We start from the raw sequence: 26,824 nt of genomic DNA, 5'->3' as shown, positions 1-26,824 counted from the left end.
TAATAGACATATTAAAGAAAATAAAACTGGATTATTTTGGACAGGTTGCTGAAATATAAGAAATAAGATTTCACAAGGTTTAAAGGCAGCAATGATTCAATAGCCTGAACCTCTACAAGGGGAGGATAGGGCACCACACACGCAATTTTAACTAGGCATGCAAAGTCTCACCGAGGAAAAGGAAGTAAGACACTAAGTGAAATCACGTGGTAGACAGCAATTTTGCTAATAAGCTCAGCTGTTAAAAGAATAGATATAGAAGTTCACCAAGGTCTGTACAAAAAGGATAAATATAAGGCCAGTGACAATCATTGGAGGACAATTAAAGCCTCAAATTAACTGAACCTATTCATACTAGTGGGTTAATCAATAAATACATAAGTACTGAATGTCTAAAAAACTTTTTAAATGTTCATAAAAAAATAAGACACAGTGGGAGGAAAGAAAGATTTGTCCACAGCTTAGGCAGACAGCAAATTTGAAAATGACAGGTCTCTAGGCTAAAGCAAATTATTTCCTTCAATCTAAAAAATATGCAATTTTGATCACAGAGATAATCATGGCAATTTCATAATGAAAGAGGCATCAGGAAGTTTTAAATGGATAAATGTCATAAGTCTTTCCACTGACAGAGAATGTAAGTACGCATGGGCGAGTACTTAGGAAAAATATAATTATCCATTATGAATTGAGAATAATTTTCTCATTTGAACCTTGTTTTACTATTCATCTATCTTTTTATTCATTCAGTATTTAAAAACGAATTTTTGTGTGCAAAGTCTATGGTTGGCTACTTTTTCAAAAGAAAGACTAGACTAGTAAGCGAAGATCATGAATTCCACAAGTCCTGTGAAAGAAACTCCTAGCAATCCTGGAGGTGAAAAAATACGAGTTGACTGTACAACAGTTGGTGAGTTTGACTGAATAACCACATCCAAAGAAAATCTTAACAATGGGTGATGTCAATTTGACTCAGTTGTTCAACTTATTCAACATGTCTATTAAAATTTTCAATCAATTTCTATGAGCATCAGATTTTGGGAAGGTGCCTCTTTGTTTTCTGATAGACATTGTTCATCCAGGAAAAGCCAGATAATTTCAAAATGACTAATAAACATGAAATACTTACAACATAAGGATAAAATACTATGAAAGATATAGAAAAAAATGGCAAATAAATTTATTTATTTGCAAACAAATTTTATTCCAACAAATAAATTACACTTACCTGGGATATGTTACACTGACCAGTGAAGAATTACAATCATATATTTTACCATTAGTTAAAATAACACAACTCTATCTGTGAAGGAAGACTAAAATGTACAAATGTGTCAATGAGGGGTGGAAATGGAGGAAATTGACACTGTGAACTTGGAAAAGAAGGAAAAATATTGTCAGAGAAATAAAGATCAACTTTGTAGAATGTTAAGGACAGTAGACTCTGAAGGAAACACAAGAAGCATCTGGGATAAAAATGAGAAAAGCAAACAAAAAATGAAATAGAAATAAAGGAGCATTGAAAAGGGTATTAAAGTGCATTAGTATTTACATATTTGTATATGCATATACAATATAAAGCAAGCAAGAATTGAAATAAATAAATCAAGGAAGATTTTCTCACATAAAAGAACATTTAAATCTAAATATCCGAAAGATATACTATGTGTGCCAGAAAAAGTTACATAAAGATCAACACAGAGACACAAGCTGGGAATATTAGTTGATTTTAAACATAAAGAAAATGTGTTGTCAGGTTAAAAAAAAATCAACTGATTTATAAGGAGAATAACAATCTTATATAATATGTCTCCAAAGAAATATCTATAAAATACTCAAGGAAATAAAAGTATAAGCAAATAATTTAACGTCTACCTATGTTTTATGTTATCTTTCAAAGATAAATGCTACATACAAGCACAAAATCTTTAAACTCTCAGTGTTCAGCCTGTTTTTTACCCAGTAAGAGGAATGATCCCATATAACCTTAGGAAATTGCAAGTGAGTTATTTTACTTCAGCAAACAGTGACTGGAGTACTATAATAAATGGATTAGCAGAGGGTGTTTAAAAGATTTCATTGTCGAGCTCGCAATAAGAGAAATGTAGGGATGATGGTTACCACCCAGAATGTTGATTTTATAAATGCTAACAATACAGAAACAGTACTATTATAACTTTGGGGCAGGACAGGCAAATAAGCGCTGTTAATTGTCCCATCTGGAGACGCTGAGATATAAAAGGAGATATTGAGGTCTTACATAACAAGAAGTGGAAAGTATAAGCATATTTAATATAAAGGCAAATCCTAAAAAAGGAAAGTTTTCATTAAATCAGTAGAAGAGGAGGTAAAAAGAAAATGACAAGAAGGAACATGACAGTTCTATCATTTTTTCCTAGTAATGGACTGAAAGGTTATGTATAGAAAAATAAAAAATCAACAGTTATGTAGCATTATTAAGTTAACCACTAAAGTAAGAAATGCAAGCCTTCCCAGATATCTAATGAACCACATAAAAATCAAAATAGATTGCATGAAAAGATGTTTTAAAAATTACAAAAAACAAAGCAGCTATATCTGTCACATCATTAAATATAAATGAGCCTAACTCATTGATCAATTAAAAATATTAACATATTCATGGTTGGATTCTTACCTCTATTTTCATAATTTTTTTCTCTCTTGCGTCTTAAATAGTGCCCAGGGCAGCTGGAAGTTACAGTGGGTTGTAAATCCAACAGACTCTTCGAGACTGAAATACAATAATATAAAATAAAAAGTACTATAGAGAAAAGTAAGACTGGATCTACGCAAACTGGTGTGAACTGTTTGTTACTGGATAAAAAATGAGTCCATTCTTCAAAAACAATATCATCTGATATGAGATGCTTTACACAAAGTACAGAGGATTGAGGAATTAACTGCATGGCTGTGAGACTACTGGAAAAATAAAGGAAATAAAATGAGTGGTCAAATTGAGTGGGTGTTGGAGGGCCTCAAGCAGGGGCATGTAGACCTGACATTACTGGCACCTGGAAGCTGCTGGAGCATAGGGCTAAAATATAAATAATGCTTTTAAACAGCCACCTGGGGATTTGTTAGAAATTCACATTCTAGGCTGTATCCTAGACCTCCAGATCCCAGGTGGAGACTGAGAAAGTAGGAGTGTCGGATGGATTGGAGCAGGTGTTCACCAGGGCCCAGCACTGTGTTTGCACAAGCCCGCAGATGATTCTGGTGAATGCCACAGTTGGAGATCTGCTGTTTGAAGGTTGTGCTCAGAACGCACCAGGGTAATTAGGAAGTGTTGAGAACCCAGCAGTGAAATAGAAATAGCGACATAGTCAAAGAAAGAAGATGGAGGGGCTGAGGATTTAGCTCAGCGACACAGCGCCTGCCTGGCAAGCGCAAGGTCGTGAGTTGAATTCCCGGTATCAGAAAACAAAACAAAACAAACAAACAAAAAAATTACAAAAAAAGAAGATGGAATCTGGCAATCAGCTTGACAAAGAAGAATGAAAAAAGTTCATGATTTGAGGGAACATTTTGGGAAAGAACATGAGGAAACATTGCTCCAAAGAGAATACTTAACCAGTTAATAATTGTGTGGACACAGTTTCACTTTTAACAGAGGAAATGAAAATTCAATAAGTAACATATATTTTTGCCAAATATTTATGAAAGTATTCAATGAAATTTAGTCAGAATAATATTGTAAGTTTCTAAATTTTGCCCCCTTTTCTTGACCAAGCACAAAGCAATGGTAGTTTTTTAAATTAATAAGATATAGCCATTGCCTAAAGTATATAAATATTTCTATAGGAGAAAAACCAAAATTGACACATATCCTTAGGTAATGATTGAAGATATAGACTTGGTGATCTTTGTTTTTAGATCTAAAATGTTCTAGGATTGAAGACATTCTGTGTAATTGTAACTACAAGTAATTTACTTGTGGAAAGATTCAGAAGGACGGTTTTTACATGAAATTAGAACTGGTCCTAGATTCCTTAGTCAAGTTAAGAAAAACTATGACCCTTTCTAGTGCCACGGGTTCTGTCAGTCTTAGAGTCCATGACGACAAGGGAAAAGAGGTCAGGGGAGGAGGAGAAGAAGCAGTCCCTCACCCCTAGAGATCAAGATGTGAGCCAGGAAACATGTTAACATGCAATTTACCACATAGAGAGAAATGAATTCACATAGCATGCTATCACCATGTAGTATAATAGCACACTATGTAGAACTAAAAGCAATAAACTGATACGTAAGAGTCAATATGATTAAATTTAAAAACAAAATGTTAACTGAAAAGCAGATGCTGCAGAATATGTATAATTCACTATTACTACATTTTAGCAAATTCAAAAAATACTGACTACAGATACATCCAGAAGTTTGGAATATATATATACATGTATATGTACATGTATATGTATCTCTATATCTATATCTATATCTATCTATTTTACAGTGATTGCCTATAAGAAGGAAAGATAAACTGTGGTACTTCAACTTCATGTATAATGATTTACTTTTTAAAAAAATTTGGAGTACATTCTTTAAATGTAGGCACTATATTGTACAGCCAGTCTCTAGAAATTATTCACCTTGCATAACTGAAATTTTACCCTGATTTCTTCTTCCCTCTAGTCCCTGAAAAACCACTATTCTACTCTTGCTTCCATGAGTTAAATTATTTTAGACATCACATATAATTGGATTTAACCAGCACCCTTCTGTAACTGGCTTATTTCATATAGCATAATGTCCCATGTTTAATCCATGTAGTTACATATACCAGATTTCCCTCTTTTCAAGAGCTGAATAAAATTTATCGTATGCATAAATCACACTTTGTTTATTCATTCATCCATTGCTTGGTACCTGATTTGTTTCCATATCTTGGCTATTGTGAGTACTACAATGAACAGAGTGTGCAGATACCTCTTCAAGATCTTGATTTCAACTATTTTCTGATTTTATCTAAAAGTAGGATTATTGGGTCATAAAATTCATGTGAAATTACAAAAGACCCAGGTTGCTAAAATAATCTGATGAAGCTGAAGAAAGCTGGATATGTCATTTCCTGATTGTAAAGTATACTACAGAATTAAAACAGTATGGTACTAGCCCAACAACTGACACATAAACCAATGAACTCACAGAAATAGGTCCACATATGTAATCAAGTGATCTGGGCCAAGATTTCCAATAATACACAATACAGAAAAGAAAATCCCTTTAATAAATGACATTGAGAAAATTTGATATCCTCATTCAAAAGAATAGAATTGAAACCTTACTTTACACCATTAATAAAAATTGATTAAAAATTTAAGCTTTAAAGATCTGAAGCTGTAAAACTACTGGAAGAAAGTGTATGAGGAAACCTGTGACATTAGTCATGGCGTTATTTATTGGATATAACACTGAAATGACAGGCAACAAAGGCAAAAACAGACAAGTAGGACTGTATTATATTCTTTGTTCTTAAATTTTTTTTTCAAAATTAGAATGTATTTCTGGCAAGAGCCTCTTGTACATTGTTATTCTGTATTTTAAATTGGTACTGCTATTTTGAAAAGCAATTTGCCAAGGTATAGCAAAGGTTGTAGCTGTTTATATTTTTTGGTTTAGTATTTCTTTCAGGAGGGTTGAGCCTACATATTGGCTACAAATGAAAAGACAACTGGATGGAAAATGATTTTGTTTTATTTAAAAATTTTTTTTGATATATGAGTGATATGCTGTGATAGCTAATCACTTTCAACTGGTAAATTGAATTACAAATATATTAAGTAAAGTTAACATAATTAGCATTTTTGTATTCTTGCTTAACTCATAGTAAGTCATTAATGGCTCCTTACTATTGTTGCCTTAAAAATGATTCAATGCAATTAAAAATCAGACAGACCCAAAATTAAAAACAGCTGAATACTGAATAACATTTAAAATGTGAAGTTTTATACTTGAAGTTTTATATAAATATTTATATATTTTATATGTTTGATAAAGTACTCCCAATCTCATTTGACTGACATTATCCACACATCACAGACCTGCTGTTCAATTGGAGGCTCCAAATATTTGTTTTACTGGTAAATTTAAAATAATTTGATTACCTAAAAATATCAATAGAAACAATTATTACAATCTCTGTTGACCCAAATGACCTAGAACACAGACTTGAAAAGCTAGGGAGTTCTTAAAACACCGCCAGGAAACAATGACCTAGTCTAATCATTGTGTGCTTTCCAAATGGAAATATTGGCAGTGGTCCAGAAAAGTTAAAAGACTCACCCAAGCCATAAAGCTGGCAAGCTTTAGAGCTATATTTCTGCTGGAGCTATTTTTAGTTTTAATGATTTTGAAGAAAAGGTCATATGGATGGGAAAACTTGTTAGAAGCAGCAAATAAATTTAAGTGGGAATGAGAGAAAAGTGGGGCTTAAAAGCGAAAATATGTAATTCCCCTTAATGTTCAAATGAAGAATAGAGGAAAAATTATTTTATATCTCTTTTGCAGTGTGTCTTCTGCAGAACTAATAAGTGATTTATCAAAAGACTCTGGCCATTCTAGTCAGGCCCATATGTGTCCAGGTAAGTCGGTTCAAGCCTGTAGGTAGAGGTAGGCAGGCAAACCTGCTGGAGTGAGGGCTTTAGAAGCCCGTTTCCTACTGTATCAGCTTTCTTTGTTCATGTCTTGATCATCCCAGAAGGAAAAAAGCATTTCGCAAGGAATCACATGGCCATTGTACCAGCAGCCGCCCCTACAGCCCTCTGTTGAAGAGGGCAGGATCGGAACCACCGGGTGGGTGACATTATCTGAAAGAAACCGCTACCCTTCATCACTGGCAGCCTACGTAATCCTCAGATATGTTTGACAAGGGTTTAATTGTGCACTACCACAGTGCATTTTTCCTAAAACAGTTCCAATCATTCTTTGCTTCTAATTTCTGGTGACCTAAGTCACACACAAGAAGGCATTTTCACCACACTCTAGTTCCCTTTTACACCTTCTTCCCAGTAACTTATCAGGTAAATCAGTTATACTTAATGTTTTTGCCTCTGTTTCCTCACAAGTTTCTTCAGCAAGTCCATTAGCACCATCACAGCTGCTTCCGAAATGTTATATCCTTCCCTTTCCACCTTGCTTTTGGCACTGAGCCATTGTGAGGGAGCTGGTTCTACTTCTTGCTCAGCTGGATTTTCATCACAACCTTAACTGCCTTTCTTTTCCTTCCCTCTTCACTTCCCTTAGGCACCAGCAACAATCCACCCACTCCCCCTTTCTTTCCTTCTTCTAAGGCTTCCAAAGTCAGTCGCAGATGTCCTGTACCTCTTAAAATACCTACAATGCAACATTTCAGTTTTGTACAGGGCCGCTAAGGAAGGCCTCCTTGCCCTATTATTTAGTGCTACTAGTAATGATATTCTCAGGGCAAGTTAAGTCTTCTTGAGTCTTAGCCACTCTTGGACTTGATTTTCTTCCCTGATATCTAAAGGTATCTGACATCTTTCTGCCCAAACTCTTTTATATCGTACTGATTATATTTCTTCATAAATGAATTTGGTCGAACTTCTAAAAAAAAAAAAAAAATCCCAACCAAACACACGCACACACACACACCCCACTTTGCCCCGCTCAATGATAGAAGACTGACATTAAAATCTGTCTCTTTATCACCATCTCCTGGTGAAATGAGTGTATGGCTTTTAAATCATCTTAAACTATGGAAAAGACGCAGTTCTGGATATTTCATAATTGTATCTATGTTACAAGATTACACTGCAACAGACAGGGCAAGTTTCTTGACTGTATCAGAAGATCTCCGAGACCATTTCTCATTGCATTATATTTTACTGTACTATACATTGCATGATAATATATATATAGCAAGTAAAATAGCTTTTGGGAATTAGTTGACTATGAAATTTAGAAAAAAATCCATAGTTAAAGTATTTGCCAAGCTCTTCAAAAATATGGACTCACGTAATTTCAGCTAGAATTTGAAGGGTACTCTGACAATTTTTCTTCCTTCCAGTCGTTACACTAGCTGTTTCAACTCATGTTCCTTTGTCAGTCCCTGATACGGGGATCTCACTTTATATTTAGTTTTCCTTGCCTTCTTTTATTGCTTTCTTAACATCTTCCTCAGTACTCCAGATAAAGCATGACTTTTTCCTGGTAGGTTGACATCATATTTCAACTTTTATATTAAACTTAATTTTGTTTTTTCTATTTTGGAATGCTAAGGTATTCATTTTAAAATAATAATTGTTATCATTTTATTTATTATTATATTCTCATTAGCATTTGTATTAATGGTTACTCTCACAAGAGTTTTCATCTTATTCAACACATTTCCCTGCTTTTTGTCTCTTTTTTTCTTTTTTAGTTTTAAATGGGGAGCAATAATGCCTGGTGTACAGAAGTGGAGAAAAATATGCCCCCGATGGTAAGGGTGAGGTAGTCATAAATCTTTATTAGTTGGTGTTCCCATATGCTTTTTTTCTGTTTTACAATAGAAAACCATGCTTAATCGCAGTATTAAACCTAACCCAAATGTAGGTGGGAGTGTTGGAGCTCCACAATTTTCCATATTTATTACTCCAACTAGATGGAAGCAAACAGCCACTACGATAAAACAAGGTAATGGCTTTTATCTGAATGTCAGCTCATTTTAGAATGAAGCTTTAACAACGTGTTTGAAACATAAAATTACTAAGTACAGTGTTTAAGAATCTGTAGTATGGATTCAGAAGACATGATGAAGTCCAACTAATTTTGAACATAGTTGATATGGATGAAGACACAAGAGATAGATAACATCCACATGACTGGACTTTGCATGTTAGTCTCCTTGAATAATTAACAAATTTGTTTTTCTACATTTAGAAAGGATACTCCCTCATGTGGCATTATTTCCACATTTGCTTTTTTGACCATGATAATTAAGGGAAAGCTGGCAAAGGCAGCACTTGTCCCCTTCATGTAGATTTCCCACAATGAGGACCTCATACCCTAGAGTATGAGATGTTTCTTCCTTTCATTTCACTTAGCCTCGTTCCTTTTTTGGAGATTGACCGTAGATTCCAGCAAAACATTTCAACCACCTAATTTTGGTGAGATGCAGCTCCTCACAAGAGAGACTTCTTTCACTGAGAAGCAGTAGAGGAGGTTCTGACTCTTTTATTACTTAATCTTGTAGAAACAAGAGCTCCCTTAGATGGGCTAGAAGTCATGCAGAGATAATTATGTAAAATGTAATACTCATATTTTCTTTCAAATTACCTAGCCTACTAACATTATATACAGAAGAACTTCCCCACATCCATCTCCTTTCTGGAAATGACTGGAACACTTATCCCTTTGGGTACACAATGCACCTCTCCCACCTGAGAAGGTAATGCATGTGATATTGCTATGCACATTAAGACATTCCTGAATCCCCTTCTGATATCACATATGCCAATGATAATGTCCCTTTACAATTAATGCCAGTTGTTAAATACAAAATACCACGACTGAGGCTCCTCCATAATTGCTGTGCCCCTGTGCAAAAGCATTAGTCCACAGAATCTACACCATATGGACAAAGTCAGCTATGTAGTACCTTAACCAGGATCAGCTGAGTCTAACTTTGGTGTCTTTAGTAAATATGGTATAACAGAATTCACAATCCAAAGTTACAACACATGAAAACACAAGCATCTTTCATAATCACATGATTCTGTATTCTAGAACATATCTCACAATGAAAAAAATGCTTAGAATCTGGAGGGACAGGAAACAAAGACTATGATCTCATAAACCTCCACTCATCTCGGTCCCAGGGACTATATCATCATGGTCAGGTTTGAAAAATAAGGATAATTGACCAGGTGTGGTGGTATACACCTGTGATCCCAACACTCAGAAGGCTGAGGCAGGAGGATCACTGCAAGTTTGAGGCTAGCCTTGGCTACAAAGCGAGTTCAAGGCCAGCCTGAACTGCACAGTAAAACCTTGTCTCAAAAGGAGGGAAAAAAGTAAGAAAGAAAGAGAGAGAAAGAGAGATTGGGCTGGGTTTCTCCCAATCCAAATGTAATTTCCTGAAAAACATTGATTGTATATGTATGTCTGTGTCACTTCACAGAGAAGCAAATAGATACATCAGATGGTTAGCCCCAATGTAATAGTTTCTACATATACACACATATACAAATGTTTATACCTTTAAATGTAATTGATATATGTATGTATTTATTAATATAGATTTTTTCCATCCTGATTTAAATGTGACTAGAGGGGCTGGGGATTTAGCTGAGTGGCACAGCGCCTGCCTTGTAAGAACAGGGCCGTGAGTTCAATTCCCGGTACTGGAAACAAAACAAAACAAAATTTTAAAAAAAGGTGGCTATATATTGAAAATTATGATGATAATTGTATATTGATCAACTTTCCTATTGCTGAGATGAAGTATCTAATACCTACAACTTAGAGGAGGAGAAGTTTATTTTGGCTCATGGTTTCAGAGAGTTCAGTCCATGATTGTCAGGCTCCAAGGCAAAGATATCGTGATGGAAGGATATGGTGAAGAAAAACTACTCAACTTATGGCGTGTGGGAAGTTTCTTTTTGAGGTACATACAACATACATATTTTTGGTGACACAATTTGTATTATGAGGGTTCTACAAAGAAAGAGAAGAAATAGGACAGATACTATGTAGGATTCAAGTAAATTGGGCTAAGATAGCTGGTAACACATAATTTATGGATGTGTCTGTTGTCTGGAAAGTTTTTGCAGAACAGATGAGTATCTGTATTCATCAACTAGGGCAAAGGATATCACTCTCATCAACATTCAAACCACTTAGGGCCCAAGGCATACGAAGGGTGAATTTATTCTCCTTGTTTGAGCTAGAATGTCAGTGTTCTTTTCCCATGGGTAGTAGCACTGCTGCTTACAGGTCCTTCAAAATCTCATGTTGATTTATGTCTCTGGTTGTCCCAGGTCTCAGGACTTTGGACTTGGACTGAATTGTACCACTGGCTTTCCTGGATCTACAGCATGCAGACAGCAGTACATGCCTCCACAATGATATAGGCCAAGATGTATAATAAATCTGCGTATATATATATATATATATATATTATATATATTTGTATATTTGTGAGTGTATGTGTATAGATACTCAATTTGAGAATTTTGCTATCTTAGAATACCATCTTCACATTCACGGATATGGGGTATTTATTTGGAATTTAGTATTTAAAAAAATGTATTAAAGATTTCAGTGTACAATTGTTACACTTTTTTGTTAGAATTTATTCCTACATATTTTTTTCTCCCCAGTGCCATTGTAAATTGTTTCCTTAATTCCACTTTCAGATTATTAATTGCTAGAATAGATTTTTGTTTACCAGTTGCTAAAGATTATGTTATGTCCCTCTAAAACTCATATTATGAAGCCCTAACTCCCAATAAGGTAGGGTTAGAGATAGCGCATCTGTTAGGGTTCACAAAAGTAATAAATATAATATATGGATTTACAAAATAGGCTTACAATGGCCACTTGTGGGGTGGAGAAGTGCAAAATGACTGTCTGTGGCCTGAAGAGTTGGAGGATCCAGTCAAATGCCTGAAAGGTGAAGACCTGGAGCTCACTGCAGAGTCTGATGTGAGTCCGCGCTAGAAACCTGCAGGGTCTGTGTTGTAGGCTGGAGTCTGTGCTGGAACTGAAGAAACTAGATGCCACCATCCAAAGGTGATGGTGAAGCCCAGAGCGTCCCCAAAGAAGCAAAGGGAAAACTGCCTTCTTTTCCTTTTTATTCCATCCTGGCTGTAAGCCTATTGGTGCCACATATATCCCAGTGGCTTTCAGCCACTTACATGCCAAGAGGAAAGGGCTCGAAAATCTACCTCTGAGGGCTTGATCTGGAATTCCTCGCCTCGGGAAGTGTGAGAAATGTTTTTATTGTTTAAGCCACCCAGTCTATGGTATTTTGTTTCGGCAGCCTGAGCTGATCCTTGTTGATCATGTATAATTCAACCTCAGGTAATATATTTGCATTAAATGTTTGTGTGTATGTACGTGCTCCTCAACATTTCTGTGTACACTATTTCCAAATCAGGGATCTGTGAAGAGACTGTTTCTGTCTATTCTGTATGTCTTCAAAGGTTAGGCAGAATACACGTTCCTACAGAACAACTATGTCGAAGCTTCTGGCAGTCGGTAGAATGTCCCTCGGCCTTTGGACAAGTCGTCTTTGATGGCAGCGATGGGCTTAGAAACACAAAACTCGGTCCACACAAACCTCCCTCCCAGCTGTCTCCAACCCTCCCTTAGACCCGTGCGAACTCATTGCGCAGGCGTCGATTCTCCCCTTTTGGGACAGGCGGAACTGAGCCTTCGGTCCTTCCGGCGATCCTGAGGGGGTGGAGCCAAGCCGTCTCCAGGGCGACGGAGCGTCGGCTTCGACAGTCGATTGAGCGGGTCTGAGTGAGATCCCGGAGCGCCGAGCTCGGTCGCCGTCATGGCGGGTGTGCTGAAGAAGGTGAGCCGGCCGGAGGTCACTGCTGAAGTTTAGACCGTAGAGGGAGTCGGCCCCACGGCCCCTCCGCGGGTGGTGGCCTTGACCGATGCGGGCTGAGCGCAGCGTTTGGAACTCGCGCAGGGCCGCTCTGGGGGGCTCGGGCGGGCGCCCGCTCGCGGCGGCGGGAAGGCGGGGAGAGCGGCGCGCAGGGGCGCTCAGCCGGGGGGCGGGCGTGCTTTCCGGGGCGCCGTGCTAAACGCTGTTCGCGTCGTGCTTTGTTTTCTGACAGACCACTGGCCTGGTGGGACTGGCGGTGTGCGAGACCCCGCACGAGGTAGGTGCCCCCGGCCGGCCGGGACCCCGAGGGCGCGGTGTGCGGCGCGAGCGTGCGGGTGGGCCCGGTCCTGGGCGGGCGCGTGGGGGAGTCCGGCGCGGTCCTTCCTGCCCCCCACCCCCCGCGGGACTCGCGAGGTGCAGCTCCGCGTCCGCCGAGCTGCCGTCGCACAGAGCGCCGCAGCCACACCCCTCGGGCCCTTCCACGAGCGAATCGTGTCTGCGGTTACAGGCAGGTTCTCAGTGCGCGCCGCCTGCGGTGTCTCTCACGACCCCTCGGCGTGCGCAGCGAGGCGCGGCTGGAGCTGACCCTTCCAAGGTCACCGGGGAGCGGGCGGCGCGCGCGGCTTAGTTGATGGACAGTACCTTTGACGCGGTTGCTGCCAGCCGCCCAGGCGTGGGCGTCAGGAGCCCGCAGTCTTCTGCTTTCACCCCTAATCCTTGCTTCTCCTTTCCTGGTTCTTTATATTCTCATTTAAAAATCTTTATTTAGCCCCGCACCCTGGGTGAGTTGGCCAGCCTAATGATTTTCGGTAGCACGTGCGCGCTGAGGACTCCGAGGTCTGTGTCCTCGCCCTTTACGAGGAGTGTGTGCCTCGTTGCTTAGCGGATGTCTCCGCTTCAGTGCCGCACGGGTAGCTTGATCCCTTTCTCTCTGCCACACCGCGCATCCGCTACTGAAGAAAATCCTGGAAATGCCTTCCAAGTACTGTGTATCCCGATTTCGACTGTACCTCCCCATATTGTTTCTGTCGCCCACTTGGATCCTGCCCTCATTGCTGTGGATAATTGAAGTAGCTTCCTAACACCTCTTCCGCTTGTGAGTGCTTTTTTCAGCCAGATAATAAGTCAGTCAGCTGCAGTGTTAGTCAGGTCATGCCACTCCTTTCCTTAAAACCCTGCGGTGGCTTTCCATTTCACGCTAAATAAAAGCCAAGTCCTTTATATGGCTTTCCAGATCAGACTACATTCTACTGATTTCCCGTGTTGTCTGTATGTACAAGAGTGTGAGTTTCATGAAGCAAGGATTTTTTTTTATTATTTTGTTCACTAAAACTCTATCCTAAAGCATGTGGTCAGTAAATAATATTGCATACCTTCCAGTCATTAGTTCATAATGACTTGGGACTCTATTGTTTAGAACTAAACTCGTGATTTTCCCTTTCTAAACTTGTTTCTTCCTCTGTGGACTGTGTTTTTTTGAGTTTTTTAGAATCTTTCTGTGCCCCAGACTAGGAATTTGAACCCCATAGTTTATACTTCTTGTATCTATTTACCTTCATATTTATTGTTGTTAAGTTCTTTTGATTATTTTCCGTAACAGCTTTCCAGTCAGACTCTTTTCTATTCCTACCACCGTGTAGCCTCCTGTTTAGAGAACTGCAACAACTTCATTGATTTTTTACCTTATTTCACCTTCATTCCTTTTAACTCATTACTGTCAGTTTAGTTTTTCAAAAGTACTGATGAAATCATACAGTTTTTTCTAAATCTTTTGATTGTACACATAGTAAAGCCCAAATGCCTTAACTTGGAATGAAAAATCACAATTTTTTTTCACTTGGGTACCGAAAATCAAACTCAGGACCTCGCACTTGCCAGGCAGGTGAAAAAAATTACTTACAATCTTCACTGTTTCTTCAGCTATATTTCCTAAGCATTTTCTTGAGTATCCTATTCTCTAGCTAAGCACTGTTCAGTAGAAATTTGAACCACACATTTAAGCCATGTTTGAATGTAACTTTTTGTGTGGAAATTGCTTTTTCCAACATCTTTGTTTCCATGTCCTCTAGATCAGTGATGGCGAACCTTTTGGAACTTTCAGTGATAATAAATAGCCTGCTGTGGCACACATGCCGTAGGTTCACCACTACTGCTGCTCTACATCTGTCTCTGCTGCCTTTTCTATGAACCTTTCTCTGATATCTGTTGAAATGATTTCTTCTTTCTTTGTAGAATAATAATGCTAATATTTATTAAGACTTAATATATACCAGGGCCTATTCCAAGTGATAAAGCACTGGAAACAAACATTGTCCACATTTTACAGATGAAGGATGAAGACATCCAGCTGGGAATAATTTGCCCAGTGCATCCAACAGAGGAAGCAGTGTCGATCTAGGCAGTCAGAGTCTAGTTAGCACACTTGCTAAGTGATACCTTCCTGCTCTGTCTTTCCTTACCCGCTACACATACACAGTTATTTTCAGATTTTGAGGTTTACTATTTTCCTTTTCTGTTTCTTAACCAACAATACCTTAAGCATACTGGGAGTGGTATCCATGCCCAATGTACCTTTTTAGCCAGACAGCACATAGTGTACACACATGGCAAAACTGAGGAATACATTCTTGTTGAAAAGAAGAGGAATATTTTTTAGGAAAAGTGTTCATACACTTTTAATTTTTTTTTTTTTTTTAATCCGGTACTGGGAATCAAACTCACGACCTTACGCTTGCCAGGCAGTTGCTGTGCCGCTGAGCTAAATCCCCAGCCCCCACTTTTAATTATTGAAATAGATGTAGAAGGACCAGGTATGTGTGCACTATTCTGCTTCTCACGTGTGTTTGGCATGAAGACTAATAGTTCGAATGACAAAGTAGATGTCCATCCTATTCACAACATCTTTCTTTCACTATGTTAATCATTCCTGGTTCTCATCTGTATTCTTTGGGAACAGATATATTTTTATCAGAAAAGATGAAAATAAAAATTTAAAACCAAATTTTAAATCAGATTAAAACTTTGTTAAAATGCTACATTAAAAACTAACATGCATTGTATATATAAATTGGAGTAAGTAAGAATGAAGAATAGAAGTCAAGAGTGAAAGTCCCAATTGGTTTAAAACTTTTGCACTGTTACTTGCTAAAAAAAAGTGGATGCATTGTATAGATTAGGAAGATAGTACGATACACACTTGTCAAATTTAAATCGTAAATCCTGTGTTTATTTGTTAAAGTTCTTCCTAAAAATATTTAGAAAAGACTGTGACAGTGTTTCTAGTAGGTTTTAGGGAGTTAGAAGTATCTGTCTTGTCCTTCTTTGTGCTTTTGCATACCCACTGTAGTGAACATAGGTGGTAATAGCAGTGGCTGTGTTTGTTATGGAACATAAATAACAGAAACAGCATATGAGGTAGACAGCACAGGCTCTGACAGGTATACCCCAGTGTACTCACTGCAGAAGTAGAAGGGTCAGATGACAAGTTAAGTCTGTTGGTTAGTACTTTTAAAATTATCATTCTCAGTTCTCTTGCTTCTTTTTTTGTTGAGCCTCAAAGCTTTTATTCATATGGGAAAATACAATTATAATCACAGCAAAAGCATTGAATTCTATAACTTCAGTTAAATTTTACCATACTGACAATCTAAAGTTTACATGTACTTTAAAAAGTTACAGAATTTCAAGCAAGAAAAATTAAAATATATAAAAAAGAATTTAATGAATTTATAGTCTAGTACCATGATTTGAGAAATGCTGGTTTACTAAATGGTTTGATTTCTGAGAAAGGTCATTATTAGCAAGTTTTATTTTTGCTTGTTATTATACCTTTGACCTATATAACTTTTGTTTTACATACAACCTGCAAAAAGAGTTTTCACATATATTCAGATTTTTTCTAAGATGTATAGGAGAAAGGTATAGACATGAAGAAATTGCAGGAGAGAAGAGTTAAGTGTTTTTAAAAATCGTGTGATTTTTTATTTTTTATTTTTTATTTTTTTGTCTATGGTGATATTTTAACCTATAGAAATTTGTACAATTTGTTTTTTCAGAGGCTAAGAATATTGTACACAAAGATTCTTGATGTTCTTGAACAAATCCCTAAAAATGCTGCATATAGAAAATACACAGAACAAATTACAAATGAGAGGCTGGCGACAGTGAAAGCAGTAAGTAAATCAGTTTGGTGTTCCTTGGATTTATGTATCCAGTGTAACATTTAACAACAATAACAAAAAAACCTTTAGTTGCTTACTTTTGCATATTTTATACACTGTCTTACTTCAGTGCTTTCTTCCATCTTTTATCCCTTTCATTAACAAACTCCTGTTTCCTGAGTGCTTTATGTAGACAAAGCACTATTAAATACTGTATTACTAATTCTTGCCCAGGGTAACATTATACCTGTACCTTTTACCTCTCCTTCCTGTGTAGTTTTTTATTATCTTTTGCTTGTTATCTGTAGATACATCAAACTGGTTTTTGGGGTTTTGTTTGTTTGTTTTAGTTTTTGATTTGGTTTTCAGATAATGGGTCTCATCATGTAGCCCAGGCTGGGCTTGATGTTATGGTTCTCCTCAGTGGCCAGGGCCCACCCCCAGACTTGCGCTACCACCCACAGCTGATACATCAATCTTGATCTCTTTTTGTCTAATCACAGAGTAGAAAAGAATCAAAATAACACAGAATTGTTTGATTTTGTTTTTATTTTTTATTAGTACATATTTGCAGTATATAATGATTACATTCCGTGTGGGGAGCTGGCACATGTACATAATGCAGTTTAATTCTTTTTTCACCCCTTTTCCCTGCTCCCTCCTCACTGCCTCCATTTCTTGATCCCTGTCCCGTTTGAGAAAAATCTACTTCCTGCTTTCTGTTTGTCTTTTGTTCTGTTCTTTGTTTATATTTTGGATTTCTCTGTTGTTTTTAAATAAAACTATTTCAAAAATTCTTTTAAAGAGTGCTTTCTTCATAAAGAAGACCAAATTAATTTCACTTAATGACTAAAAATTATATCAGGCACTATGTTGAGACTAAATATTTGTTTCCCCCAGAAATTCATATATTGAAGCCGTAACACAATATGGCTTTATTTAAAGATGGCACCTGGGGGCTGGGGACTTAGCTCAGCGGCAAAAGCACCTGCCTGGCAAGTGCAAGGCCGTGAGTTCGGTTCCCGGTACCGGAGAAAAACCCAAAAAAAAAAAAACAAAACAAAATAAAGATGGCACCTGTAAGGAAATAATTAAGGTTAATGAAGTCATAGGGGGTGGGCACTGATCCTGTAGGATTCATGTAAAAGGAGATGTGAGATAGCTCATGCTCACTCTTTTTCTTCATGAGCACATGGTATGGAAAGGCCATATGAGCATACAGCAGCACAGCTGTCTGCAGTCTAAAGGAAGAGCCCTCACCAGAAACCAGCTCACTTGTCACTCTGATCATAGACTTCGGTCTCTAGACCTGTAGGAAAATAAATTTCTTTAAGGAATCCAGTCTGTGGTATTTTGCTGTTGTAGCCAAGCAAACTAATACAAGCATTTTAGAGACTTTGCATCAAACACGCTAAACAGGAATAGGGTAGACTACTGCTGATTTTTTTCATACCAAACTATATTGCACTATTGTTAAATTTTCACATTAGAATTTCTAGACTTTATGTAATTAGAGAATTACATTCTCCTTAGGTATACAGCAGAACAGTGCAGTTTGATTTGGAACATTTATTATGATAATTCTGGAAGTAAATTAGAGATTAAAGTCTGTAAAGAAGTAGTTCACATTTCTTTCATTTTCCTGTCTTGCTTGAGGAAACAACACATTTTTGTCATCTCAGAATGTTTCCCCTTTTCTTTTCATGAGGTGAATCTGTTCACCTCTGACTTTTTTCTGTTTTCCTTCCCAATAACTTTGTAGCCTTTTAATCATTTATTCTGTGTGCTCTTTTTTTAACCTTTCCCATTTTATCATCATCTTCAATAGCCTCAAGATGTATGTAGCTTATTCCCATCTTAGAAGAAAAAACTATGTTTATATTTGTACTTACTATCCTATTTCTTGGTATTGTGTCATAACCAAGGTAAACAAAGAATAGTTCACTGTTAAATGTCTACACTTAAGCTCCTAAATCCTTTTCTTTGCTATTTCAGTTGCCTTCTAACTAACTGATCTATTTGTAGTTTTATCGTAATTATATGTCTCACAGTGCCGTAACAGTGGTTTGTTTAATAAGTAAATCTTTCTTTCCTTCTTAAAATCTTACTAATTTTTCCTTTAGTATTTCTCAGAGGGTGACTTAAAGACTTGTGTGGAGCTTGTTGTATGACCTTTATCTGTATGATTTTGCTGTAGAGCCAACCATGTTTAGGAACCGGGATTGTAACAGGATAAAGTTTTTAGAATGACGTGATGTAAAGTCACCAAGGTCTGGCTCATAGTTATCTTTGCCGCTCTATTCTGTCATTTCCCGTTGTACCCTATACTTCAGTAGTGTCAAGCTGCTGGCAATTTTGTAGATTTTGTGGAGTTTTATTATTGTGTTTGTACTTTCTCTCTTCCTGGAATGGCCGTATCATCTTATCTGCCTGACAGTTTGCTATAGTTTGAATATATCCTCTTCCAAATTCGGGTGTTAAGCCTTAGTGGCCAGTGTGGTAGTATTGAGAGTCACTGGGCCATGAGGGTTTCTGTCTTGAATGAGCTTAAAACTCTTATAAATAAACAAGGATTATTAGTTCTCTCTTGCCCCTCTGTTGCCACTATGTCCTGATACAGTAGTGTTCTTCCCCTCTTGGGGATGCAATCCTCACCAGACAACCAGATTTACCAGTGCCTTAATCTTGGACTTCCCTGTTTCCAGAACTATGAGAAAATAAATTTTCTGCATAAATTACCCGGTCTTGGGTATTTTGTTATAGCAGCACAGATGGATTAACCCACAGTTCTTACTTAGTGCTCAAGTCCTTACTTTCTCAGTGAAGCTTTTTCTTAACCTCCTGCATAGTTTTGTCTGTCACACTGTACTTTATTTGTGCCTCTTCTTTTAGTCATAAGTGATTTGTGAATGAGACTGGATTCATATCCAAAAGTCTAGGATAGTTCTGGGTACATCAAGTCCCTGAAAAGACTAAATAAGTACAAATCCACTGTAACAAACAGAAACACTTCATAATAGTTGTATCTCTGATTTCCTATTTTTGATAAAATTATCAGTGATTTCTTCTAACCCAGTATACAAGCTTCAGTGAATGTAGTTATGATTATAAGGCATCTTCATATTTACTAAGCATAAAGTAAAAATGCAAGTAAATTTATGTTTTCATATTATTACTGGGAAAATAGTAATAACATATTGTAAAAAAATAATTGGTTTGTATCCTGTGCAGGATTTTCATCTCAGCTCTAATATTTGCTGAATAAGTTAGCATATTGCTCTTTTTCTTTGTCTCAATTTCTTCATCTGTAACTTGGGTATAGTAATACCTATCTTGAACACATACTGTTAGGATGAATTAGTATGTGTAAACAGTTTAACTTGACCTTATAGATGTAGTAAACATTTAGTACATTATTAAGCTGTGTCATTATGTGGCTGGTAAACAAAAATGACACTATTGCTTCATTCTCAGTAAAAGAAATTATGAATTTTCTGAATACAAGTCTTTCCTGAGTTGAAAATATTGGTGAAATTTCCTTGCTTTATTTTACCCATCTTATAACAATGTCCATGTGTTTGGGTTTTACTTTAGGCTTTGTAGCTAAATTAATTTTGTCCTAAATTGTCTTTCTGAAACATGCTCATCTGTTTTCTTTTCTTCCTTTTCCATTTATTTTAAAATTTATTCATTTATTAAACCAAGAAACAGTTACAGAATGACTTAAATGCCATATATAGTTCTAGGCATGGAGGCTTGTGCCCACATGGCAGTGAGCAAAACAGGTAAAATTCCTGGCCTTATGGAAATGGCATGTTAATGATGGGAGGCAAAAAATAAATAAGTCTAAAAAGTAAGTATTAAGTGCATAATGTTGCCCTGGCACAGTGTTACACTTGTTAGAAGATAACAGGTTTAGTGAAGGAGAATAAAGCAAGGGATAATGATTTGTGTCATGATAGGGATGAAAGATACTATAATGTGTATTAGTTTCTTATAGCTGCTGTATAATAACACCCATAAACTTTATGACTTAAAATAATACAAATTTTCTTTTACTTGTTCAGGCCAAGTCAGAAATTGCTATCAGGGGCCCAGTCAAGTTGTGAAGGCTGTGTTTCTCTGTGTCTCTGGGTTAGAATTTGATTCTTGTCTCTTCCAACTTCTGTGATTTTTGGCATTCCTTAACTTGTGGTTGCATCACCTACGTGGTTGATTACTTTTTTCTTTTTCTGTGTAATTTTCCTCAGTCATCTTTTATAAGAACACTTACGATTGTCTACAAGACCAATCCAAGGAAAAATCTTGTCATCTCAAGGTCTTTAATCACACCCACAAAGTCTTTGCCATATGACATAGCATTCACAGGCCCCAGGGATTAATAATTACATATTTTGTGGGACACTGTTCAGCCTACTAGAGTATAAATTATGAGTAGTCCTCATTAAGAAGGTGATAATTTTGCAAAGATTTGGAAGACAATGAAGGAATAAACCATGTAGATGTCCTGGGCCAGTGCTGGCAAACCATGATGCTGATGCTACAGTGAGCCATTTGTGTCACTGAAACCTCTAAAGGGTTTGCCCTCGCTGTCTTGGACTGTTTAGCAGATTCTGTGAGGCAGAAACATGCTGATTCCTATAATCAAAAAGCAAAAAATTGTTGTTTTTTTCTTTTTATTCTAGTAATAGAACATAAAAATCACCCTAATAGTGACAGATTCTTTACATATGTGTATATATGTGGGTATTGTGTCTTTTGATAAGTAAGTCAATAAATATGCAGTACATTCAATATTCAGACAGAAAAATAGTAAAACAGCAGAGAGATGAAATGGCTTTTCACCAAATATTTGGTGAAAACTTCAGTCGTGCTCGAAAAATTATGTTAGAAGTGCATATTATATATGTTTTTAAAATATCAAATATTAAGACAGATATTGTGCTCCTGTTTTTAATTTTTTTCTTTGAAAATACAGGAACCAGATGTTAACAAATTAGAGGACCGACTTCAGCTTGGCCAACTAGAGGAGGTGATTCTTCAGGTAAAAGAAAAATTCAACATTTCGTTGTTTGATTTCAAATGTTCATTTTATATAGAGAGACAAAACTGATATTCCAGGGAGAAATGAAACCTAAATTTACTTACCGTTGACTGATCAAATATAAGACATGTGAATGGCAAATTGTCATTGATTATAACTTGAATTTCATGAGGCTTTTTCTTTTTTTGTTTTGTTTTGTTTTTGGTTTTTCTCCGGTACCGGGAACCGAACTCACGACCTTGCGCTTGCCAGGCAGGCGCTTTTGCCACTGAGCTAAATCCCCAGCCCCTCATGAGGCTTTTTCAAAATAAGATTGGAGTTTGATGCTGTCTTTCTATTTAATCAGCAAGTTCTTAGTAGCCTTAAATTAGATTAGTAGCACATTGTTTCTATTATTTTAGTAATGTTACCTTCTTTTATATACAATTATTTACTTGAAATTTGGCTCAAGCCTAAAATCCCAGGATTTGGGGAGGCTGAGGCAGAATATTCCAAGTTGAGTCTCACAAAGTCTGGGCAACTTAGTAGGACTCTGTCTGAAAATAAAAAGTAAAATATGGATGATGATGTAGCTTAGTGATAGGAAGTCCCTGTACAAAATGGGAGGGTGGGGTGGATTATTTGATAAATTTAAAACAATTTTTAGTAGTACATATTTTATGGAGCTTCATTTTATAGTATCCTTTCACTAATCCTGAAAAATGATATGAATCTAAAATATAAGCATAAACTCATGTTTATAGCAACATAGCTTGTAATTGCTAAATCTTGGAAACAGCCCAAATGCCCATCTACCTAGGAATGGATAAAAAAGATGTATTTTTATACAGTGGAGTACTACTCTCAGCTATAAAGAAGATAAACTTGAGGCTTCTATAGGTAAATGGATGCAAGTTGAGAGCATACTCACAAGTGAAGTAGGTCAAACTCTCATGTGTAAACATTGTCTTGTCTCCCTAATGTAAGAAACTGAAGGAGTAAATAAGATTCAAAACATACAAGAGATACTGTGAAAGAGAAAGAAAGTGCTCAAAAGGAAAGAACAACTAGGATGGGGGAAAGGAGAAAAGAAGGAAGGGAAAAGAAATTAGATATAGATATACAAGATAGCTCTGATAATTATATTACTAATTTCTATTAGTTCATTAAAAAGAATGGTTTGGCCAGACCTTGTGGCGCACACCTGTAATCCCAGCACTCAGGAGGCTGAGGCAGGAGGATTGTTGGGAGTTTGAGACCAAGTTGGGCTACAAAGTGAGCTCAAGACAAGCCTGAACTGCATAGGGGGACCCTGTCTCAAAAAGACAAAAAAAAACAGGTTGTGCTTACACTGTTTGGTTAAGTTTTCATGCCCATATCTTGTAATATGAGCAACTACTTTGAAGATAACAGTTCCCGATATATTAACCATTGTTAATCTCCTATTGTCATGTTTTAAAATTCTGTATCATTGTTTTTATTGTTTTTTCTCTTAAAAAAATTAAAATATAAGCATGATTATGAATATTATGGACAAATTATCATTACTATACTTAGAATATCTTTTCCATTTTAAATCTTTTTCTTGTCCTTCTCATTACTTATACAAGAGAAAAAAAAGGAGGCTGAATCTCAAGGGTCACAAGTTTCGAGGCCAGCCTGAGCTATCTAGAAGAGCTGGACTCAAAAAGAAAATGGAATGCTGGGGTCTCTCACCGTAGTAGTTTCAGTTCCATTGGATATATGTACAGTAGTGGAACTGCTGGATCATGTGATACTTCTATTTTTAATTTTTAAAAGAAATTTCTATATTGCTTCTAATTAGGTTGTGTACTAGTTTACATTCTTATGAATATTAGAGAATAGGATCAGAGGGATGTGGAAAGATTGGTCAGTGGGTTCTACTTTTATAGTTAGAAAGGACAATTAAGTTGTGTTTTGGCTAGGTGTGGTGGTACACACTTGTAATCTCAGGTGTGAGGAGGCTGAGGCAGGCAGGTTGCCATGAGTTCAAGGCCAGCCTGAACTACATAGTGAGACCCTGTCTTAAAAGGGGGAAAAAAAAAGTTACTGTGTTTTGTTGCATAGTAGGGTGACTATAGATAACGATAACATACTTTTTATTGAAAAACAAAAGCTAATAAATGGGATTTTGTATGTTTTTACTATAAAGAAATAATAAATGTTTGAGGGGATAGGCTTACCTTTATTTAACATTACAGGTCAGATATCTCTATTGAAACATGGTACAAACATATGTATGGTTTTTATGTGTCAGGTTAAATAAAAATATAGAATAATGTAGAAAAAGGAATTAGTTAAGTCAATAAATATTTACTGTGCACCTGTGTGTTCCCTTGCGTTCTGTAGATCACTGTTTTCTAAACTTTTAAGTTTAAGTCTCAAATGATTATGGGTCATGAAATAAGTGGATTGTGATTAACATTTTTTAAAGAAGATACAATAGAAAATACCACAATAGATGTAATGATGTTTTAGTTTTATTTTAGTTACGTGTGTTTATTGTGGATCCCGTAGTAAAAGGTATAGTAGTTCCCTCGTATTTAAGGTTTATCTTTCTGTGATATCAATTACCTGTGGTCAAACCTGGTCTGAAAGTATTAAGTGAAAAATTCTAGAAATAAAAAAGTTTAAAATTGCATGCTGTTCAGAGAGTTTGATGCAACCTCACACCATTCCACTCCATTCTGCCAGGGATGTAAATTATTGCTTTTTCCCTGGGTCCACCCTTTATACAGTAGCCACCCATTAGTTACTTAGTAACTGTCTCTGTTATCAGATCAGCTGTCATGTCATAAGGCTTGTGTTCAAGTGAATCTTATTTAATACAGCAATTGTTTTATTATTAGTTGTTGTGCTGCCAGTTTCCTGCTACAGTAAGTACTTGACTTACACATGAGTTCCGTTCTGGGAGAACGCTGGGTTTGTTAGTAAGTCTCACAGTGAGTTTTATACACCTTTGACAAAAATATACACAAAATACCACTTTGAGTTTCCTAGTAGTCTTCTCCACATCACCACTACTTTTCCCTCTTGCTTCCAGAGGTCCTAGGCTTGGTTCAAGCACTATACTGCTTTACATTACTGCACACAGCAAGCACTTACTACTATACAGTAAGCACACAGCAGCACAACTGTAACAGCATCTGGCAGTCACGTGAGGTACTTCCAGGATTTGTTCCCATCTGTGAGTGTTCATAATGCGAGGTCTCTTAGTATCAGTGAAGATTAGCAACTCAAATGTTTGTAAGTCCGGGTCTTAGCATATGCCTAATTTATAAACTAAACTTTATCCTAGTTGTGTGTACATATAAAAAGCATTATATAGGGTTCAGTATTATTTATGGTTTCAGTAGTCATCCACTGGTGGTATTGGAATGGATCTCCATGGATAAAGAGGGATTACTGTATTTTTTGCCATGAGCCATTTTGGAATAAAGTTTGAAAGCCACTGATACAGATGAAAAGACATACTTGTGATCCGGAAAGTTCTTGTGAAACACAATTAAGATTGAAAACTCACCAGCTAAACTTTAGAAATTATAGCAAATCTCACTCAAATAGAAGAAGTCAAAAGATACTCTTAGTCATGATAGTGTACCTGAGAAAATTAAGGTAACAAAATTAATGTAATGTTTAATATTTGATGAAGTATTAATATAAAAGTAGAAGTTCTAATAGTTAAATTTCAATAAAAGGCCTTTGAACAGTCAATCTTTGAAAAAATTTTATTAACAGGCTGAAAATGAACTAAGACTGGCGAGGAAAATGATGCAGTGGAAACCGTGGGAGCCGTTAGTGGAAGAGCCTCCCGCCAACCAGTGGAAATGGCCAATATAATTGTCACTCACCATCTTGAATGGGTTGATGGGAAACTGATGTAATTAAATGTTCTGTTATATTAAAAATGTTTCTGTTATTTCTTATTAAGAAAAAAGACACTGTATATTTAGGAGTCTTGTTAAACTTAGTGATTATGGTAATGGGGTCTTGTGGATCAGTTTTTGGGTTGCACCGTATTCACTCAGTTTATTGTGCAGACAGTATCTCTTGGAACAAAAAGGTTGTGGGAAGGTTTGGAAGTTAATTAGGAAATTCCCACAGATCATCACTAGAGGCTATAATCAAAAGATGAAGTATCTTCAGTAATATCTTCAGCACGTTATTTCTTTATCCTAAAAAAAGAGAAAGGATACTTTTGTCTAAACTTACTGGTCATTACTTAAGGTGCGGTAGTAAGAATATATTCAATTGTGAGAAAAATAGCAGAAATAGTTTGTATTAAAATTTTAAATTATAAACTCATTGGCTGTAATCTGATATATAAAGTAAAATTTAAATATATAATTATATACTGACTATCAACTCCACTGTAAATATCATTTTATTTTAGTGCAAGCTGGGATTACTTATTCTATTTACTGTGTGTGCATGTATGTGTGTATGTATTTTGCTGTATCTTATGACAGGTAGTCAGAAGAAAATTATATTCTTTATTTTACCTAGTATGTTTCTCAACTCATCGAGGTATAATGTAAGTACAAAGTAGCTATTAGATAGATGGGTTTGCTTCTTAGCAGTCAGATTGCAGGAGAGCTCATTTTGGATGGGAAGTGGGAGATGTGTTGGGGGATCAGAAGCCTGAGGTTCTCATTCCTGTGATTCTAACCCCATTGTGAATTCAGTCATGATGTTGAGGCAAGTTGTTGGGCTCTCGGGTGGCTTATTCCTGCTTTTTAAAACAAGTAGAATTTATGATGTATGACTTTTTCAGTTCTGACATTTACTTTAGTGTGTTTATTAAGGTCAAAATATATGATCCTAAAGCATGTGTGCATGGATGCTTTCAAGCCAATTTTCTAACCAGTGAATTTGTCCAGGTTCTTTGAGTACATAAAAAACAAAATTGGCTTGCTGTGCCTTTCTCATACTTTCAGTGTCATTTCTCCATGATTTTTGAGGAGCTTTTCTGTTTCACTAACAATATTACTATGGCTTTATTGCCAAAAGAAGACCTTATTGGTGTTTGTGTTAGAATTGATG

At 36.6% G+C, this 26,824-nt stretch overlaps 2 protein-coding genes and 1 long non-coding RNA gene across 5 annotated transcripts in view; 2 read left to right on the top strand and 1 right to left on the bottom strand.

The window, feature by feature from the left end:
- Positions 1-9,703, bottom strand: part of Asb15 (ankyrin repeat and SOCS box containing 15) — a 47,479-nt gene extending 37,776 nt beyond the window's left edge. For both annotated transcript variants that reach the window (XM_005402329.1, XM_005402331.1), the window contains exons 1-2: positions 9,617-9,703; positions 2,657-2,752 (exon numbers count right to left, since the gene is read on the bottom strand). The gene's annotated coding sequence lies outside the window, so the exon portion shown is untranslated. The remainder of the gene's footprint in view (positions 1-2,656; positions 2,753-9,616) is intronic.
- Positions 9,704-9,786: 83 nt separating this feature from the next.
- On the top strand, positions 9,787-11,107 carry LOC106146449. The gene is made up of 3 exons (XR_001230884.1): positions 9,787-9,857; positions 10,518-10,624; positions 10,998-11,107. It is a non-coding gene; the product is annotated as an uncharacterized LOC106146449 (long non-coding RNA).
- A 1,321-nt stretch (positions 11,108-12,428) lies between these two features.
- Positions 12,429-26,696, top strand: Ndufa5 (NADH dehydrogenase (ubiquinone) 1 alpha subcomplex, 5). Of its 2 annotated transcripts, XM_005402326.2 has the most exons (5): positions 12,445-12,541; positions 12,810-12,854; positions 16,633-16,749; positions 21,716-21,781; positions 25,520-26,696. In XM_005402326.2, the coding sequence occupies exons 1-5, from the start codon at positions 12,521-12,523 to the stop codon at positions 25,619-25,621; spliced, it is 351 nt and encodes a 116-aa protein (XP_005402383.1). In that variant the 5' UTR covers positions 12,445-12,520; the 3' UTR covers positions 25,622-26,696. The 2 variants fall into 2 exon arrangements, with proteins under 2 accessions (XP_013358749.1, XP_005402383.1); XM_013503295.1 differs by lacking the exon at positions 16,633-16,749 and having other exon boundaries at positions 12,429-12,541.
- Positions 26,697-26,824: the final 128 nt, after the last annotated feature.

Source organism: Chinchilla lanigera, unplaced genomic scaffold, assembly GCF_000276665.1.
Source record: "Chinchilla lanigera isolate Chin_1 unplaced genomic scaffold, ChiLan1.0 scaffold00078, whole genome shotgun sequence".
In the NCBI taxonomy this organism is placed as follows: domain Eukaryota; kingdom Metazoa; phylum Chordata; class Mammalia; order Rodentia; family Chinchillidae; genus Chinchilla; species Chinchilla lanigera.
Note: the sequence above shows the minus strand (reverse complement) of the source record. Positions and strands in the feature narration are given on the sequence as shown.